The 19,833-nt window shown below is 41.0% G+C and overlaps 1 protein-coding gene across 4 annotated transcripts in view; it reads left to right on the top strand.

Moving 5' to 3' along the window:
• Positions 1-19,833, top strand: part of xpo7 (exportin 7) — a 116,456-nt gene that overhangs the window by 12,735 nt on the left and 83,888 nt on the right. For 3 of the 4 annotated variants that reach the window (XM_069917435.1, XM_069917436.1, XM_069917434.1), the window contains 4 exons: positions 7,001-7,147; positions 9,920-10,019; positions 15,084-15,250; positions 19,567-19,632. In XM_069917435.1, the coding sequence (XP_069773536.1) occupies positions 7,001-7,147; positions 9,920-10,019; positions 15,084-15,250; positions 19,567-19,632 (480 nt within the window). Of the gene's footprint in view, positions 1-7,000; positions 7,148-9,919; positions 10,020-15,083; positions 15,251-16,016; positions 16,060-19,566; positions 19,633-19,833 lie in introns of those variants that run through there. The other variant, XM_069917437.1, reaches the window with a different exon arrangement.

Below are 19,833 nucleotides of genomic sequence, written 5' to 3'. Positions count from 1 at the left end.
ATGGAACATTGAACATAAACTGTTATGAACATGTCTTCTTCTGCCTATTTCTTACTGCTAGAGATCTGGCAGCGCTTCCTCTCGCATAGCCGAGCCACATTTGGCTTAAGGGAGGAGGCAGTTGAGACCCTCAGTAGGGCTTGAAGATGCTCATCAGTAAGTCTGGACCTGTACTTGGACTTATTGAAGTTCAAGGTAGAGAAGAGCTTTTCGCACAAGTATGTGCTCCCAAAAAGACACATGGTCCGCTTGAACATTCGGGAAAGCTCAGGGAAGCTGGGGGGCAATTCTCTCAAAAATTGCCCAAGCTTGTCTGCTTTTCCACTCACCTCCCTGAACTTGGTTTTGAGTTCAGAGTTGCACTGCAGGTCAATGAGCTCCATTTGAAGCACAGGAGGGGCATCTTGCACATCAAAGGAGAAGGGGTCCGCAAAAATTTGAAATGTGGCTCTGTTTCAGTGTTTAGCCAATGCGTCTTTTCCGCTTCTTTTTCTGTCCCACTGAGCAACAACTTCCGGGTTCAGACTGGACGCCGAAGCGCGTAAAGTGGGAGTGGCTGCAGAAATTGCGCATGTGCCGCGTGCATATAATGACAAATAGAAAATGCACACAAATATGCTTATATTCGCAATAAGCCCAGCCAATGTCCCGCCCCCAAGAGCAATATACCCCACCGTGATTGGTAGGTTCGTTCAGCTCCGCACACAACACTGAAAAGTGCCAATCATATCAAACTCGCGGGCCGCACTAACATTAAACTTTCATATTAAGGCGGGGCCACAAACTATTGTCCTGAGGGCCGCAGTTGGCCTGCTGGCCGCAAGCTTGAGACCCCTGGTCTTGACCAAGGGAAGGCTATCTTTTACCATGCATGGGCTGGATGATGTGTCAGTGGTTGAATGGCAGGTTACACTGATGCTACCAGTAATTAAAAAGTAACTTCAATTATTTCTTGCCTGTGGTCTCTTGGTTAATGACATAACCAAGGAATGCCATCTTTAAATTCAAGATGGCAGCGCACCACCCACCCTTTACAACAATAAAAGGTTTAAAAAAAAAAGTGCATTTCTTCTGCATAAAATACATTTTTAAACTTGCTTTACCTCAGCAATCGATCCCCTGTGAGGTAAAGATTAAGCCAGGGTGTACCAGGGCAGTTTCTTTTCAATGCTCCTCCACTTACTTGCAGCTCACTTTTTCTGCTTCCCATCGTGCTTTCTCAATCTTGAAACGTGCCCACTCATGGTAAATGAAATGCAAAATCTCTGGCACATTGGGGAGATAATGTCTGAAGATTTTATATACAAATTGTATGAGAGATTTATAAGTGGAGATAGGGATACTCCTTTGTTTAAACATTTCATTAATATATGGAACAAGCTAAATGTTGAAGGAATGAGGAATTATGAGATTCCTAAAATGCCATTGACTCAAAATAGACATTCCCTTTACAATAAACAAACAACTTTTTAATACTTGGTAGCAAAGGAATTAGAAGACTAGTGGATTGGTTTGACAATTGGAGAATATATGTGGGATACAAAATAATACAATATTTTGTTATAAAATAAAGGCATATTTTCAGATGAATTGGATCCGACAATGTCACTGCCTGATAAAAGTGAAATAGAAACTGTGATTTGTAATAAATCTATTAAGTAGTTTACTTCAGTTATGTATACACTATTGCAAAAGGGAATACGAAAGCAGCAAATCCATAGATCTAGGCAAAGATGGGAAACTGATCTAAATATTGGGGATAAAAATTAGTTGGAACTGTGTCATAATAGTATGACAAACAATAAACATTAGATATTGGTTCAATATAACTTTTTACATCAATTATATCTTATCCCACAGAAACTAAATAGACTGAAATCACATTTATCCGATAAATGTTTTTGGTGTAATTGAGATAGGTACTTTTTTTACACTCTGCTTGATCATGTCCAAATTTGAGACCTTTTTGGGTGGAATTAGGAGCATTTTTAGAATGGGTCATTAAAGTTAATTTTCATCAAGATCCAATGCTTTTCTTATTACCATACGTAATATATCTGGGACAAGGCCAAAAATGAAACTTTTCAAGTTTCAAAAGGAATTCATGAAAATTGCATTAGCAGTTGCAAGAAAATATATAGCAGTGACATGGAAATCAGATTCGTATTTGGGAATGGATAGGTGGCAAGCTGAAATACATAGTTGTATATCTCTTGAGAAAATTACATATAATTTAAGAAATAAATATGATAATTTAAAAAAAATTGATGGCCATATTTTAGATATTACATTATAAAAACTATCCCCCTAAACCTCAAGAACTCTATCAACTACTTGGAATTATTATATGCTTAATATTGTACGGCAAAATTTGATTGAATGTAGTGAAACTTTAGTAACCAGGTGTGTTTCTTTTTTCTTTTTCTTGTTCTTTTTTATTTTTAATGTTCTTTGGGGCTATTATTTGGGGGAAGGGTGGAAGGGGTTGGTGGTATATGATACTATGTATTACTGATTAGAGATGCATGAGGGATATTTTCTGTATCTAGATATTAATGCATGTATGGAAGCTTAAATAAAATATTTAAATCCCTGACACAGTGTACATGTCAGGCTCGCCGTAACGTTGCCGCCCTTCAAAGCCATGGCGGCCACCTGCCCATCCATTCTACTACTCGTTGCCCTGCAAAATAGTGGGAGCCCTGTTGCTTGGCTGTAATGCGCACTGATAGGCAACGGTGCAGGGAAAGACTTGCATTGGGTTGTGGGTTGGATAAATTTGGATCCAGCCCATGGCCGAAGGATGTGATAAGAGGATAGGTGAGAATTAATCATAATCATATCCAATTAATACCTTTTGGCTGTTGGTCTGGACTCCTCATTCAGATGCCATCCTGCTTTTTGCTTGTACCTTGAAAGGCTCAGGCCCAAAGCATTGGAAATGTTTCTTTACCTCCTATAGATGCTGCGTGATCGGCTGAGTTCCTTGAGCATTTCTGTGTTTTCCTACAATCACAGTGTCTGCAGACTTCTGTATTTCACTACACAATTATTTAAGTTCATTTCTGAGGTTAAGTTTCAATAAAATAGTTAGACTGTCTTGGGATGATCTAAGAGCTAGCAGGTTTTTCATTAATTAATCTCATGGTGATCATGTCTTTAGTGTTTTTGTCCCACGTGTAAGCATTTGCGCTCTGTTATCAGCTGGCTATCACATCATGATTTAATAAATCAGTTTCAGATTCATAAACTACAGAGCAAACCAACATCTTTTTGCAGACCTGCAGTTCCCTCTGAATATCTGCTCGCTTGCTATACACCAAATTCTCAGTGCTTCGTGCGGCATAGTTACATCTCAGTGTTTCATTTCAACAGCACTCCTACCTCTCTCAAGCTAAGGGGGGAAATGAGGAATGGATAATATGTGCAACTTTGCCATTAACATCTATTATGGTGAAACCAAAATTTCTTGCAATGCATTTTTTACTTATGCTCCAAAGCAATTGGCAATAAATAAATTTATTGCAAAAAATAGTGAAACACGAAGGTCTGCAGACACCGTGGTTGAAGTGAAAAACACAATGCTGGAGAAGCTCAGCTGAGATAAAGATTCATACCCAATGTTTCAGGCTTGAGCCCTTCATTGAGTTATGGAAAAATGTTGAGATGCCCAAGATAAGTTATGGGGGGGAGGGTCAGGGGGGAGGAAGACAGCCCCAAAGGTAGGAAGTAATAGGTGGATAAGGGAGGGAGGGCACAGCAGAAAACCTCTGTGAATGGAGAGGGAAGGGGGTGGAGAGCTGGAGGTAAGAAGCCAATGGAAGGAGAACAAAGAGCAGGTTAGCAGAAACTGGAGGTCAATGTTAATGTTATCTGGTTGGAGAGTTCCCAGACCGAAAATCAAGTGTTGTTCCTCCAATTTATGGGTGGTCTTGGTGGGATAGTACGAGGCGATGGACAGGCATGTGAGCGGGGTGCAGAATTGAAATGATTGGGCACTGGGATGTGGACAGAGTGAAGGTACTCAGCGATCTCCCAGTCTCTGATGTAGAGAAGGCCACAATGGGAGCACTGGATGCAGTAGATAACTCCATCGGATGCACATGTGAAGTGCTTCTTTACTTTATAGGACTGTTTGGGAACCTGAATGGTTGTGAGGGAGATGGTGTGGTTTCATTGCATTGTTTGCACATGAGATTCATGAACTAGCAGCCAAAGTAAATAGAGTTGCCATTGTTGTTCAGTACAACAACAAGCCCTTTGGTGTTTCCCAAAGCTAGTGTCATTTGGTCCATATCGCTTTAAACCTGTCCAAATGTTCAGTTCAGATTTATTGAAATATATTAGATTGCATACAACCCTGAGATTCTTTTTACTGTAGTTGAGTCTGAATTACTACTTATTGGTAGCTCAATGACTTGTCCTCAAAAAGATATGTACACATGTAAACGAATAAAGAAATGTAAGCAAACTGCAATACAGAGAGAGAAAAAAATCAATAAAGTGTGAAAGTAAGAGTCCTTAAATGAGGCTCTGAATTTATTGTTGAGGAGTCTGATGGTGGAGGGGGTAGCAGTTGTTCCTGAACCTGGTGGTGTGAGTCTTGTGGCACCTATACCTCTTTCCAGAAAGCTCTTGGTTCCTGCCATATTGACCATCGCCAGTGGGCTGATATTGCCTCAAACCGTGCATCTTGGCGCCTCACAGTTCGGCGGGCAGCAACCTCCTTTGAAGAAGACTGCAGAGCCCACCTCACTGTCAAAAGACAAAGGAGGAAAAACCCAACACCCAACCCCAACCAACCAATTTTCCGTTGCAACCGTGTCTGCCTGTCCCGCATTGGACTTGTCAGCCACAAACGAGCCTGCAGCTGACGTGGACATTACCCCTCCATAAATCTTCGTCCGCGAAGCCAAGCCAAAGAAGAAAGATACCTCTTTCCAGATAGCAGCAGCGAGAGTGTGCTGGGTGATGTGGATCCTCGATGATTGCTGATGCTTTCCAATGCCAGTGTTCCCTGTAGATAGAGGGTTTTGCCTGTGATGTTCTGGCTGTGTCCACAACCTTTTGGAGGGCTTTATGCTCAGGCATTGGTGTCCCCTTATGAGACTGTGATGCAACTGGGCTTTTAATATTTTTTATGCAAATATATTTTAAAAACTGTAAATACTGTAATCATATCCACTTTTGCCACTTCCTCTTGCAGTTGGTTCCATTTATTCACCACCCTCTGTGAAAAGCTTCCCGCTCAGATATCCTTTAAATCATTCCCCTCTCACCTTAAATCTATGTCCTATTATCATTCCACTAGGCCCTTCGAGTCTGTTCCATAACTCTACACTAAGTAAGCTAATCTATCCTCACACCCAGTTCCATTTTCCAGCCTTTTCCGCATATCCCTTGATACCTTTGGTTTTGAACTCTGACCCTGGGAATAAAGGGTGGTGACAATCTATCTCGTCTATTGTTATGTAATCATTAATTGACCTGCTCTCTGCAGATTTGCTGAGGGAGAATCTAAAGCTGTAACTGGGAAATTGTGTGTCAATTTGAGCAATCTTTGGATTATGTGGTTTTTTTTATATGCAGTGCCCTCCATAATGTTTGGGATAGACACTTTTTTCCTTGCCCCTGTGTTCCACAGTTTTAAATTTGTAAATCAAACAATGCACATGTGATTAAAGTGTACATTTCCAATTTTATTAAATGTTATTTGTATTCATTTTGGTTTGATCATGCAGAAATTATAGCACTTTTGTACATAGTTTCCTCATTTCAGGGCAACATAATGTTTGGGACATTTGGCTTCACAGATGTCTGTGATTACTTGGGTATGTTTAATTGCTTCATTGGTGCAGGTATAAGAGAGTTAGGCTTGCTTCTAAGCTTTTGATCACCTTTGGAGTCTGTAGTTGCTATTTTTCAACACGAGAAACAGACTTATGCCAATGAAAGTCAAAGAAGCCATTATGAGGCTGTAAAAAAAAAAAAAAATTAAAAATAAACAGTATGAGACATTACTCAAACCTTAGGATTACCAAAATCAACTGTTTTGAACATTATTAAGAAGAAAGCGTACTGGTGAGCTCAGTAATCCCGAAGGGACAGGTAGGTCAAGGAAGACCTCCATTCCTGATGACACAGAATGCTGTCAAGCATTCATTGCATGTAAGGTATATGCAGCAAGGTACTAAACATTACTACTTTAATATACATATCATTGGTATGTCCCAAATATTATGGTGCCCTCCAATGAGGGGATATAATAAGTGCTGTAATTTGTACATGGTCAAACCAAAATGTATAAAAATAATCTTGAACAAAATCTAGAATGTGCACTTTAATCATGTGGATTGTATGATTGTAAGTTTAAAATTGTGGAGCACAGGAACAAATAAAAGAAAAAAGTGTCTTTGTCCCAAATATTATGGGGGACACCCTTTCCCCCCCCCTCCCCCACACCCTTTTCTTCCCACTCCTTGTACGCTGGGCAAAAAACTTGTTACTACACTTGTGCTTAATTGTGAACATGACCTCAAATTTCTGAGGAGGCTTTCACACCTTGCTGATCACATCTTGTGTTCGCTAGCTATGCAAGGCCGAGAAAGATGAGGTGGCCTGGGCAGAAAGCTGTATTTTATATAGCTGTCTTGTCTGCAGATGGATCCAAGGAAGAAGGAGTGGTAAAGTTTACCTGATGTTAAATGAGATCCTTGGACACTAAAACATTCCCTTGTGTAATCCTTTCCTGGGGTTTAACAAAGTAAATGAAGATCAACAAAGTAAATGAATATAATTTTTCTTAATAAATATCATTATACCAGTTCTTTCATATCTTGTATCTATAGAACAAATTATTGCTGCCATAGATAATGCAATAAATTTTCTCTTTATGTGCAACAAACCTTAAGGCCCATCACTTGTAAATTGTTTAATTGATATTAGCATAATTCTGGTTATAATATATGTTCTTCAGTAACCAACGTGCTTATTGTTACAGAGCTTAGCCCAGCTAGAAATACTGTGCAAACAGCTCTATGAAACCACAGACACAGCTACTCGACTACAGGCAGAAAAGGCCCTCGTTGAGTTCACCAATAGCCCAGACTGCCTGAGCAAATGCCAACTGCTCCTGGAGAGGGGAAGCGTAAGTACCATCAATTGTTAAGTGCTGTAATTTTACGCATATAATGTGCACATTATATGCTTATTTTACAAACCAGACAAATGCCCCCCCCCCACCCCGCACATAATGTGCTTGTGCGTGCTATACGAGAATATTTTTACCTGTTGAAAGGATGTGCAAAATTAATAGTGAGCGTGGGAAAGTTGAACCAGCAATTTATAGTGCGCGTAGGAATATAATAGCAACAATGAATGCGCTCAATTTATAGCGACTGTGGGAAAGATGTGCTGGCATTTTATAGTGAGCATAAGAATATATTAGCAGCAATTAAAGAACGCACACAATTTATAGCAACCATGGGAAAGATACAATTTATAGCAAGCGTGGGAATGTTATAGCGGCGTTGAAAGAAAGCACACAATTTATAGTGGGCGTGAGAAATTTTGAATTTGGGAATATGTTTTTTGTACTGAATGCCATGGTATTCCTATAAACAGGACATTTTGGCTAGGGCACTGCACCTTATCAATGTTAATTGTCCAGATCCAGCCCTGAGAGAGGAGATTAACATATCAAGTGCCTCTGATTTGAGACGTTAGAATTAAAATTCTGCTTAACTCTGAAGCCTGTCTTCGATCAATTTAATTGATTCCTCTCCAAAGCTTGTTAATGTGTTGCAGCAGGATATCATCTATATAATGGGCGATCGACACCTCTGGGGGAAGTTGGTTGGGTGTTTATTGCGGGAGATTAACTGTGGCAGATACTGGTATGTGCTTTGACTCATGTCCCATTTAAATGCAAATTGCTTTTGTCATTTGGAATTTAGAAATACTACACCCATGCGGTATATATGTGTGTGCGCGTTATATGAAAATATTTACACAATTTACGATTTTCTGCATGTTATTTGTGTGTGCGCATTATATGTGTGAAATATGGTACATAATCTGATAGTTTATAGACAGTTTAAATTATATGCATGGAAGTATGACTTAAGCTTGTATTGTAAAATGGTCATTTGCCCAATCTTGTTTATTATGACTAACTTAATTCCTTTCCAAGGAATACATTAATTCTATAACCTTGCAGTCATTTTGAGGTCCCAATAATGCAATTGATAGGAACAAATTCATAGACGGCGCACAAGAATTTTTATACTACATGAAGGTTCCTATACTTTATTACCTGCTGAGTTTCTGCAGCATATTTGTGTATCACAATCAACTCCAACATCTGTAGACTTTCAAGTCTCCCCTTTCCCTCTCTTTATTTCTTTCTGCCCCCCTCTCCCATCCCCTCCCCACTTTTTCTTTCAGGCACATGGCTGTTTTTGCTTGTACCTGATGAAGAGCCCAGGCCCAAAACACTGATTACCCTTATCTATGGATGCTGCATGACCTCTGTCACTTTTCTCAACTCCTAACAATTGCCAAAAATCCATGCCTTCTAGTGTTGTTGTCACTTTGATTAATGGAAACCTATCTGTCCTCTCCAGATCTTTCTTGGCTTGAATGAAGAATTAACTACCACAGGATTAACAAGGTTTATTTCTGCATAGATTCAGATTCCTTTATTATAAATCTAATATACAATGTATTTACATTTTCTTTCCTGTAAAGGCACACAGAAACTCCTCTAATCCAGCACCCGTACTAAAAAGAGCAGGAAAAGAAAAAGTAAATCCCTTCAGAGACAGCCTATGGATTACACCACTTCATTCTTCTTAAATGTTAAAACTGACTCGCCTACTAGGCCCCTGTATTTTCTCTGACTGCATAGCCTCGTCTGTCTCAGCAGTGAACCGAGCTGCAGGCATCCAAGTAACCTTCAGCTCCTGGTTCTAAACATAGGAGGCACATTGAGTCTGTCAGCTTTTGAAGCAATCACACAAAACTAAACCACTAATCACCATGACTTTGGGGTACAGGAGGGAACTAGACCAACCAGGAAGAATGTGCAAACTCCACACATGGAGCAAAGGCAGAGACACCAGGGTGTGCTGCTTTCAGGGAAGCATCATAAACAGGCAAGGGGAAAGGAAAGCAAGATGATAGGGTATTTTGCATCAGTTCGAAACAGTAAGATATATCTGGCCTGGGTGTGGGGTTGAAAATGTGAAAAAAATCCATAATATCAATAAAATCATGAGAGCAGAAAAGATTTATTAAGGTGTTGCCTTGACTAGGAACTTAGTTACAGGGAAAGTTTGGAGAATGAGGAGAGATTTGATAGAGGTATTTAAAATTATTGGGGGGGGGGGTATATAGATAGGTAGACTTTTTCTACTGAGGGTAGGTGAGATACATACCAGAGGATATGGGTTAAGGGTGAAAGGGGGAACTTCCCGCAGAGTAGTGGGAGTGTGGAACGAGCTGCTAGCCAGAGTGGTAAATGTGAGTCAGTTTTAACATTCAAATTTTAACATCTGGATAGGTATATGAATAGGAGAGGTTTAGAGGCCTATGGACTGGGTGCAGGTCAGTGGGACTAGGCAGAAAAATAGTTTGGGACAGACTGAAAGGGCCTGTTTCTGTGATATAATGTTCTACGGTAAAAGTGGTAGCAGGCTGGTAGAGAGCCAGTAAGGATTTTTTTCTAAATAGAGCTAGAATAATAAATATTGGTGCCTTGATATAGTAGCAAAAGTTTTGCAATGAATGTGGAAATACCACTGCTAAGAAGCTTAAACCTAGACTGAACAAAGATTGCACTTTTGTCATTGGTTAAGAATTTTGCAGAATTTTCTCTTTTCTAATATTTATTTCTAAAATCTTTTTCTTTATTCTACAGTCATCATATTCACAGTTGCTGGCAGCAACCTGCCTTACAAAGCTTGTCTCGCGAACAAACAGCCCTTTGCCTTTGCCTTTAGAACAACGTACTGACATACGTAAGTACAGAACTTGCTTTTTTTTAATCTTTTCCTCGAGCGGGGAAACTCTAAATTTAGTCAAACTCCACAAGAGATGATGTGGGCTTTGCTATTCTCCAGAGCTACATTTGAAGTCTTGCTGCTCATTTAGAGATCCTTTAAAAGTACTGACAAATTTCTAGACCCATTCCTGGGAATTTGGTGCAAATACTGACATGTGTCTGAGCATGCAATGCCTATCAGTTCTTCAATACATTTCATTGAGCAGGCTGGGCTCCAGGCTGTGGCTCCTCAAATGAGACATTGTTGTAATGGTTGACCAACCTGTCATACCATATTATTCAAATAAGCCACTGAATCAAATTCTCTGTTCAAAAAGCTAACCAGATCAATTGGATGCATAAATTTAGTTACATTTCATCATGGCATTCTGAAATACAGAAACCAGCCAGGTGTTTATCTTGATATTTCTAAAATTTAATGAGAATGCCTATCTCCACCATCCATCTTGGATGGCATATTCGAGAATCCAACTATTCTCTAGGTGAAAGATTCTTCCTTAGAATCCATTTAAATCTCTTGCGCCTTAGCCCAGCTACAGTGCACCAGTTTGAGATAACTTGGCTATGGGGAAAAGTTTCATGTCATTTACTCTATACAGTAACCCCCCACCACCAGTATCTGGCACCTATGGAGATTGGTAGATGCTGAATAAATGAATTTTCCAATTGCTTGAGATTGGCGAACAAACCGCAAAGGGGATGCCAATTTTAAAGTTTCACATTTTTTATCTATTAGTGTGTGGCTGCACGCTACCCGAAAGAAGACACACACGTAGGATAGTCAGATTAAGCTCTGAGTTTTATTAGGGCTCAGGCCTGACTTTTATACTTGCATTGTTCCCACCGTGGCCCCCCTTGGCTGACATCACAACATGCATAACAAAAGCTGTTTTCCTGCACGCGGGTACTTTCCTGCATAACAATGCCCTTCTTCCCCACGTTCTGTCCATGTCTGTGAGCTGTGCAGCAAGGCCAGCGCCATTTTGGGGTCACTGGCCTTTAAGCTGTCCTTGCCATTCACCTGCCAATTCGCTTGTTGGGGCCAGTGCCACCGCACGGGCTGTTGGCCTTTGCGCTCGCCCCCGGTGCGCCGGCTCGATGGCCGTGGGGGTGGGCCACCACATGTGCAATTTTTTTGCTGGTTGCTTGAATTCCAGATAATGGGGATTTTTACTGTATATGCTCAATTTTATGTACCTCTACCAGATCTTCCCCCTCAGCCTTTTCTACTCCAAGGAAAACAGACCCAGCCTATGCTGTCTCTCCTCATACTTCCATCCCAGTATCTCCAGTGCAATTATATCTTGCCTTAATGAAGTGACTAGAACTACACTGGTCAAGAGGAAATAGACAGGATGCAGAGTTGGGCAGGAAAGTGGCAGATGGATTTTAATCCAGATAAGTGTAAGCTAATGCATTTTGGAAGGACAAATCAGAAGGCTGAATACAAGGATAATGATTAGTTACTTAAGAGTGTGGATGAAAGTGGGACCTTGGGGTGCAAATCCATATATCCCTCAAGGTCGCCTCATGGGTTGACAGGATAGTTAAGAAGGCCTATGGGATGCTGGGATTCATTATTAATAGGGAGATTAAATTCAGGAGTAGAGAGGTCATGTTGCAACTCTACAAATCTTTGGTAAGACCACACTAAGAGTATTGTTTTCAGTCCTGGTTACCCCATTATATGAAGGAAGGAGAAGCTATGGAGAGGGTGCAGAGGAGATTTACCAGAATGTTGACTGGATTGGGAAACAAGCCTTATGAGGAAAGGTTAGCAGAGCTGGGACTTTTCTCTTTGGAGCTTAGACAGATGAAAGGAGACTTGATAGAGATCTACAAGATTATGAGAGGGTGGACAACCAGTACCTGTTTCTCAGGGAAGGGTCAGCAAACACCAGAGGATATGAGTAGAAAATTAAAGGAGGTAAGCTTAGGGGAGATATCAGTGGTAATTTTTTTTATACAGAGTTCTGGGTGCCTTGAATGTCTTCCCAGGAACAGTGGTGGAGCCTGAAATATTGGGGGCATTTAAGGGACTATTAGACACATGATGAAAGATAAATAGAGGGTTATTGGGCTGCGCTGGATGGGTCACGTCTCCAGAATGGAGGACCATCGCCTTCCCAAGATCGTGTTATATGGCGAGCTCTCCACTGGCCACCGTGACAGAGGTGCACCTAAGAAAAGGTACAAGGACTGCCTAAGAAATCTCTTGGTGCCTGCCACATTGACCACCGCCAGTGGGCTGATAACGCCTCAAACCGTGCATCTTGGCGCCTCACAGTTTGGCGGGCAGCAACCTCCTTTGAAGAAGACCGCAGAGCCCACCTCACTGACAAAAGGCAAAGGAGGAAAAACCCAACACCCAACCCCAACCAACCAATTTTCCCCTGCAACCGCTGCAACCGTGTCTGCCTGTCCCGCATCGGACTTGTCAGCCACAAACGAGCCTGCAGCTGACTTGGACTTTTTACCCCCTCCATAAATCTTCGTCCGCGAAGCCAAGCCAAAGAAGAAAGAAGAAGAAGACACATGATGAAAGAAAAATGGGTAGGGAGGGTTTAGTACTTAAGAAGGAAAATATGGTTGGCACAACATCGAGGGCCTGTACTGTTCTGTGTGCACACAATATTCCATATGTGGCCTAACCAATATTTTGTAAAGTTGCACCAAGACTTCCATGCATGTATATTCTATGCCCTGGATAATGAATGTCTTTTTCATTACTTTATCTACCATCAGGCTTCAATTTCACCTGTTGCTGCTCTCTCCATTTTATCTGCATATCATTTTGTAGTCTTCATTTATGTTCCTCACTATAAACAAACACTACTGATTTTTTTTTTGCATCTTCCTACTTGTTAATATCTTGGACAGTATTTCCAAATTGTTAATGTATGTAACAAATGGTAAGGATCCCACTACTGATTTCTGTGTTCAACACAGCAAAACAGCCTACACCATCACCCTGTGCCTCCTGTAATCAAAACCATTTGGATCCAAACTTCAACTTGCTTTGCATCCCATGGACTAACTTATTGGATCAGTCCCATGGAGATTTTATCAAAGTCTTTGCTGAAATCCTTCCACTGAAGGGATTAGGCCCAAAATGTCAACTGCTTATTGCTTTCCATAGATGCTGCATGACCTGTTGATTTGTTGATTGGATGAGGCGTAAATTGAGGCCCCATCTTCTTTCTATTGTGTGGAGTTCTCAAGTTGTCACTTTTATCGTTTTCTACCATGCTCGCACAGTAAAGATGAGATAATAGTGGTTTGACTATTGGCCAAGGAATGTGATAATTATCAAACCATTAAATTAAGATTAAACATTCTCATATTTCAATGATGTGTTATGGAAGAATAAATGTATCTATTATTGACCAGGGACAAGCTCAATGAATAATCAAGTTTGTTTTTTCACAAAAATGGTGAATGCTGGAAGCACTAAACAATGGAGAAAAACAGAATCAAAGTTGCATGCTTATCAGAAGCAGGTGTGTGTTAATTTGCCACTCCCCAACACTTCCGCTGACAACATTGGTGCTACATCCTGTGCAGAACTTGACAATTTTATTAACAATTGCCAGCTTCAACCTACCCCTTAGATTTACCTGGACTGCTTCTGACACTTCTCTCCCCTTCTCATGACAAACTATGTACAGATATCTATTACAAACTCATTAACTTTCACAGCCAGCAGGACATACTATACCTCTTCCCAACCTTGTTTCCCTTCTTCCAATTCCATACCACATCATCTACTCCAGAACATCCAAAAATGTCCTCTTTCTTCAAACTATATCAATTTCCCCTTTGGCTTTAATAAAGCCCACACCTCTATTTCATGTACCTACACTCTTCCCAAATTCCTACCCCCCCAGTGGAACTCAGATAGAATCTTTTGGTCCTCACTTTCTACCTACCAGCCTCCGCATTAACCTCTGATACTTCCACAACCTTCAGCACCATCCCATCACCAGTCACATCTTCCCATTCCCATCTGTTTTTTTTTGTTGTTGCAGGGATCAGTCTGCCTGCATTTTCCTCGTCCATTCTTTCCTCCCCACACACCCTTCCACTACCTCAGGCACTGGTTCCACTGCTTCCATCTTTTACCTCTGAGGTACTTGTCTCTCTAGCTCCACCCCTCTTCCAAATAATCTTTTCCTCTACCTGTTTCTTCATTTCACACAATTTGTCCAATACCCTATCATCTCTTGGTCCCTCTCCATCTTACTTCCCTCTTCATGTGTGATATTCCCCCTTTTTAAAAAAAATCTTGTTAAAGGGCCCGGACTCGAAATATTGAATGATCCTATCTATCCATAGAGGTTGGCTGACCTACTAAGTTCTTCCAACCTTACAATACTTGCATGAACTTAATAATTTTAGACATCTGTCTTCCTCATCTCTCCACTGTTCTGGATGTTTCTTTGGCTTGGCTTCGCAGACGAAGATTTATGGAGGGGTAAATGTCCACGTCAGCTGCAGGCTCATTTGTGGCTGACAAGTCTGATGCGGGACAGGCAGACGCGGTTGCAGGGGAAAATTGGTTGGTTGGGGTTGGGTGTTGGGTTTTTCCTCCTTTGCCTTTTGTCAGTGAGGTGGGCTCTGCGGTCTTCTTCAAAGGAGGTTGCTGCCCGCCGAACTGTGAGGCGCCAAGATGCACGGTTTGACCTCTGTTTTAATTACCTCTGTCACCAGTTGTTGATTTTAATAGTTGTCATTTTCATATTTGATGAGAGGCAAATGTAGAGTCCCTCTTATCAACTTTGTCCATCTTTGCAACTTAATATTTTTGGTTCTAATGAGCGGTCTTTGACTTGTTGAGTCTGTTTTGTTATTGTCAATGATATTGCTTGATCTGCTGAAGGCTTCCAGTTTTCTCCCTTTATGCTTCAATTCTGGTTCCAGGTTTTTTTCCTTTAATTTGGGTTATAACTCCCTCCCCCCCCCCCCGCCCGTGTTTCTTAAATTTATTGAATTTAATTTTCCCATTCTGTTTTGCCATTAGGAAACTATGTCTTGAATTACCTGGCGACCAGACCAAAACTAGCCAACTTTGTAACACAAGCACTCATCCAACTCTTTGCCCGAATCACCAAACTGGGCTGGTTTGACTGCCAGAAGGAGGAATATGTTTTTAGGAATGTCATTGCTGATGTCACAAGATTTTTACAGGTAGAGTTTGCCACAGTTAAGCTTTGTTGATGGAAAGTATTTATTCTGACTTTTTAAAGTGGCACTCGTCAAATTTTTTATAAAGTACGTTCATCATAAGTGGATCTATTTCTTTTGGTGATCAAATACTTTCTAAGATAATGTTAAGTTTCTTTTCCTGATGTCTCTTCACTGTTCAGAGACAGAAGATTCTGGGTTCATTTTCTTAATTTTCTGAGTTTTTTGATAATTGTAATTAAAATACATATCAGTCACGACCTAATTAAGTGATCAAACAGGTGCAAGAGCGAATGGCTTTTTTTTGACCACTTGACAGCAGAATTTCAGGATGGAGTTTGGCCAAAGTCCTCCGGAGATTCACTGCTAGAAAATGGTGGGATATGATAGAATCACCTCATTGTGTGATGCCCACTATTTCCTGCCAAGATATGATCAGGTAACTTCATAATCATTCAGTTCAGGAAGAAGCTAAATTTGTTCAATTGCTGGGGGGGAAAAAACAGCAGAAGAACCGGTTCTTGCCATGTCATCTTTGGCCATCTACACTATTACCTGCATTAGGTTCCCATCTCCTTTTGCCAAATTGTGTGCCTGTCTAAATGTCTTAAAACACCCTGTATCTGACTCCTCTATCTTCTTCTGGTAGAGAGTTCAGATAGCAACCACTCTCAAAAACTTTTCAGATCTTCAAAACATCTCACTGTAAATCCTCTTATTTTTTTGATATCCTCACCCTGGGGGGAAAATACTACTCTTACCAATGAAGATGGCACAGTTAGTGAAACACAGTTACAGAACCAGCGACCAAGGTACGAATCCCGCACTGTCGGTAAGAAGTTTGTGTGTTTTCCCCATGTCTGTGTGGGTTTCCTCCGGGTGCTCTGGTTTCCTCCCACCATTCAAAATATACCAGGGCTGTACGTCAAATGGATCTAATTGGGCGGCACGGGCTCATGGGCCGAAAGGGTTTGTTACTGTGCTGTATGTCTGTCTAAATCTGTCCCTTATAATTTTATATCTCACCCTTCAGCCTATCCAATATTTTCTCATAACTAAGATCCTCCAATCCAGGTAATATCCTGTTGAATATAGAGCAAAACAAAACTTTGGTTAAACTGCTCTTTGAGTATTGTGTGCATTGTTACAATGTTGCAATGTAATGTTTCAGTTGTCCTGACTTTTGTATTCCATGCCCTGTCATGTACCTTCACCACCTTATCTGCTCATGTTGCCATTATTGGGGAATTGTGGCACAAAGCCCAAGGTCTCTTTATCAACAATCCTACGTATCCTGCCATTTTCTGTATGTCTTGTTTTCCAAAATGCATCATCTCTCACTTGTCAGGATTAAGGTCCATTTGCCAATGCTTTGTACAACTTGTTATCTGATTTCTCTCATGCCTTAGACAACCTTCATTACCATTGATAACACCACTAACATTCGTTTCATTCATAGACTTGCGACTCATACCTTCAACGTTCACATTCAAGCAATAGGATCCCTGCATCAATCCCCATGGTATAGTACTAGTCATGGTCTTCCAATCAGGAAATTATGCTTCCATCAGCCCCCTCTACTTATTAGTTGGGTAGCTTGCCTTGATCCCTTGTGCCTTCACCTTAAAAAAAGTGTTCAATTTAAATTTAGACATACAGCACAATAACTGGCCATTTTGGTCCACAAGCCCATGCTGACCAAATACCCAGTTAATCTACAACCCTCAGTACATTTTTAAATGATGGAAGGAAACCAGAACACCCAGAGAAAACCCATGCAGGGATGGTGAGAATATACAAACTCCTCACAGACAGCGTTGGATTCAAACCCTGGTCCTGGTCACTGGTGCTGTTACAGCTTTGTGCTAACTTTTAGATAGGTTTATCATATGAGACCTTGTCAGATGCCCTTCCAGTCATGCTGGAGAAACTCAGCCAGTCTCACAACATCCATAGGAGGTAAAGATAGATTACCGATGTTTGGGTCTGAGCCCTTTTTGAACAGGAAGGCATCTGAATGAAGACTGGTCTGGCAGGGAGGTGGGGGTAAGGGGTGGCTAGACCAAGAGTCAAAAGGTGTTACTTGGATATGACAAGAGGAAAGGTGAGAATTAATTTTGGATGAAAAGGATGGCATTAACACTGACATCTCCAGTTTCCATTAAATCACCACCATCACTCTTTGCCCCCCCCCCCCCCCCACCAATCCCCATGTTGCCTTCCCTAGCTCTCTCTTTCTCTCTCCCTTTTCCTTCTTTCTCCTTTTACAGAGCCAAAATTAATTCTCACCTTTCCTCTTATCCATTTAATACCTTTTGAGTGTTGGTCTACACTCTCACCTAACTACCCCCCCCCCCCACACACATACACACATACACACACACACCAACACTCTTCAGTCTTTATTCAGCCACCTTCCTGTTTTTTTTTTTTGCTCTTATCTTGAAGGTAGGGCCTGAAACATCAGTATTTTATCTTTACCTCCTATTGATGCTGGAGGCTGGCTGAGTTCCTCCAGCATTTCTGTGTGTTTTTACTACAATCGCAGGTTCTGCAGACTTTCCCTCCCTCATTAACCTTGGTTAACTTTCTCAAGATATTTAATTAAATTGGTGAAGCGGGATTCACCCCATACAAAACCATGCTGTCTATCCCTGATCAGTCCTAGCATTTCCAAAAATATACAAATGTAGTCTTTTAGTGTGTTCCTTAATAATTTCCCTACCACTTCATTGAGGTTCTCCAATTTATGGTTAATGCTTTTTCCTTGCTGCCCTTAAACAAAAAACACAATTATTCTCCAGTCTTCTGGCACATAGCCCAAGTCTAGAAAAAATGCATACATCTCCACCAGGGCCCCATTATTACTTCTCTTGCTTCCTGTAGAGGACTAGAATCTATCTTTTCCAGCCCCATGGAATTTATCAACCCTTGTGCATCCCATGATATGAATATACCTTTAATACTACCTACCTGAGCTCATTCCATTTGCCTGCAGTTGGCTCATATCTGTCCACACCTTTCCTATTCATATACCTTCTAAATGCCTCGAGAGCCTGAATCCCTGCTGTCTATACTACCATATGTTTCCTTTTTACTCTGAAACCTTTAGTATTCTTTGATCTCCTGATTTGTTTTTGAACATGCCATTGAGTCCAAGAAAGATGCTGAAATGACATCAGTTCCATCTCCAGAAGCATCGGGCACCATCTTCTTTATAGCCATCCAGTGTGAGCTCATTCATTTGAATGGGGTCACTCTCCATGTTTTTTTAGTTGATTGACAAAAATTCCATGTGCTTTGCTTTTTATACAGTTTTCCACCTTAAGCTTTTTCAAATATCTGGTCTTCATGTTGTACGAGGGTAGCAGCGCAAAGCCAGCAGTAGGTTGGGAGTCTCATAGCTACAAAATCTTGTAGCACCTACAAGGCTATTATGGGCAGTGATTACATTTGACTGGGTTCAGTTTAATCTGGTCCATTGTCTTGCCATCAACTCCTGTTTACTGCCAAATTGTGTAATATCTATGGCCGATGACTGTCCCATTTGGGCAGTTCCATCTATTTATTCTCGCCTTTACTTCCTAAGGCATGGCTCGTGAGAGTGAGGGTGCACATGGATTAGCAATCTCCCAGGAGCTCATGACATCAAGTAAAGAGAAAAGTTGAAGTTCATAATTTATAAATTCACACTTGTACCTGATTCACATTTCCTATTTCATCATATCTTCTTTTGACATGGAAATCCACTTAGCCCGCTGACTTTATACTGTTGTTCAGAGTAATCCTATCAACCCCACACCCCCCACTTAATTTCCTGTATCCTATTATCTCCTGTGCCCATCACTTCCACATGATTCTCATGCTGCCCAGTAGTGCTCGTGCTCATAGTATCCAATTCATCTCCTAACCAACGTCTTTGAGAAGTGGGAAGGGCCTGAAGCGCCCAAAGGAAACCTAGGTGCTCACAAGGAAATGTGCCAATTCCACCCAGAATGCCCCAGAGGTTCGGATTGAACCTGGTTTACTGGAGCTGGCAGGAGGCAGCATTTACTATCCATTGCATCTCCTTTACTTGCTGGTGATTCCAAATGACCAGGAAACCCATCTGGTCTTGTGCAGCTTGTTTATTTCCTGCATTGCAAATTCTCCCCATGTCCACTCAATTGGCTGTTCAGTGTATCTTTGAAGGAAGCATTGATGTTAGATTCATTAGACTTAAATATCATGGATGAAATGTAATAATTACAGCTAATTTGCTTAGGGTGAGAATCCGAGGAAGATGATGTAAACAACATTGTTTCTGTTCTGCTCCACAGGACAGTGTTGAGCACTGCATTATAGGCGTAATGATTCTTTCCCAATTAACAAATGAAATAAACCAGGTAAGTGCTGCACTGACCTTCATTGTTTTATTTCCATTATCTGCCTTCCTGTTTGTGTGCTCCTGTTCCCCTCACAGGAGATTTTTGAGGCTGATGATCATTTTATTTAAAAATCAGTAACATTTTCACTTGCAGTTCTGACAGCACCACTGTAAAACTTTGTCTATGGCTTGAGATTTTGTTCTGACTTTTCCCATTAAT

This window comes from Narcine bancroftii, chromosome 2, assembly GCF_036971445.1.
Source record: "Narcine bancroftii isolate sNarBan1 chromosome 2, sNarBan1.hap1, whole genome shotgun sequence".
Taxonomy (NCBI): domain Eukaryota; kingdom Metazoa; phylum Chordata; class Chondrichthyes; order Torpediniformes; family Narcinidae; genus Narcine; species Narcine bancroftii.
Note: the sequence above shows the minus strand (reverse complement) of the source record. Positions and strands in the feature narration are given on the sequence as shown.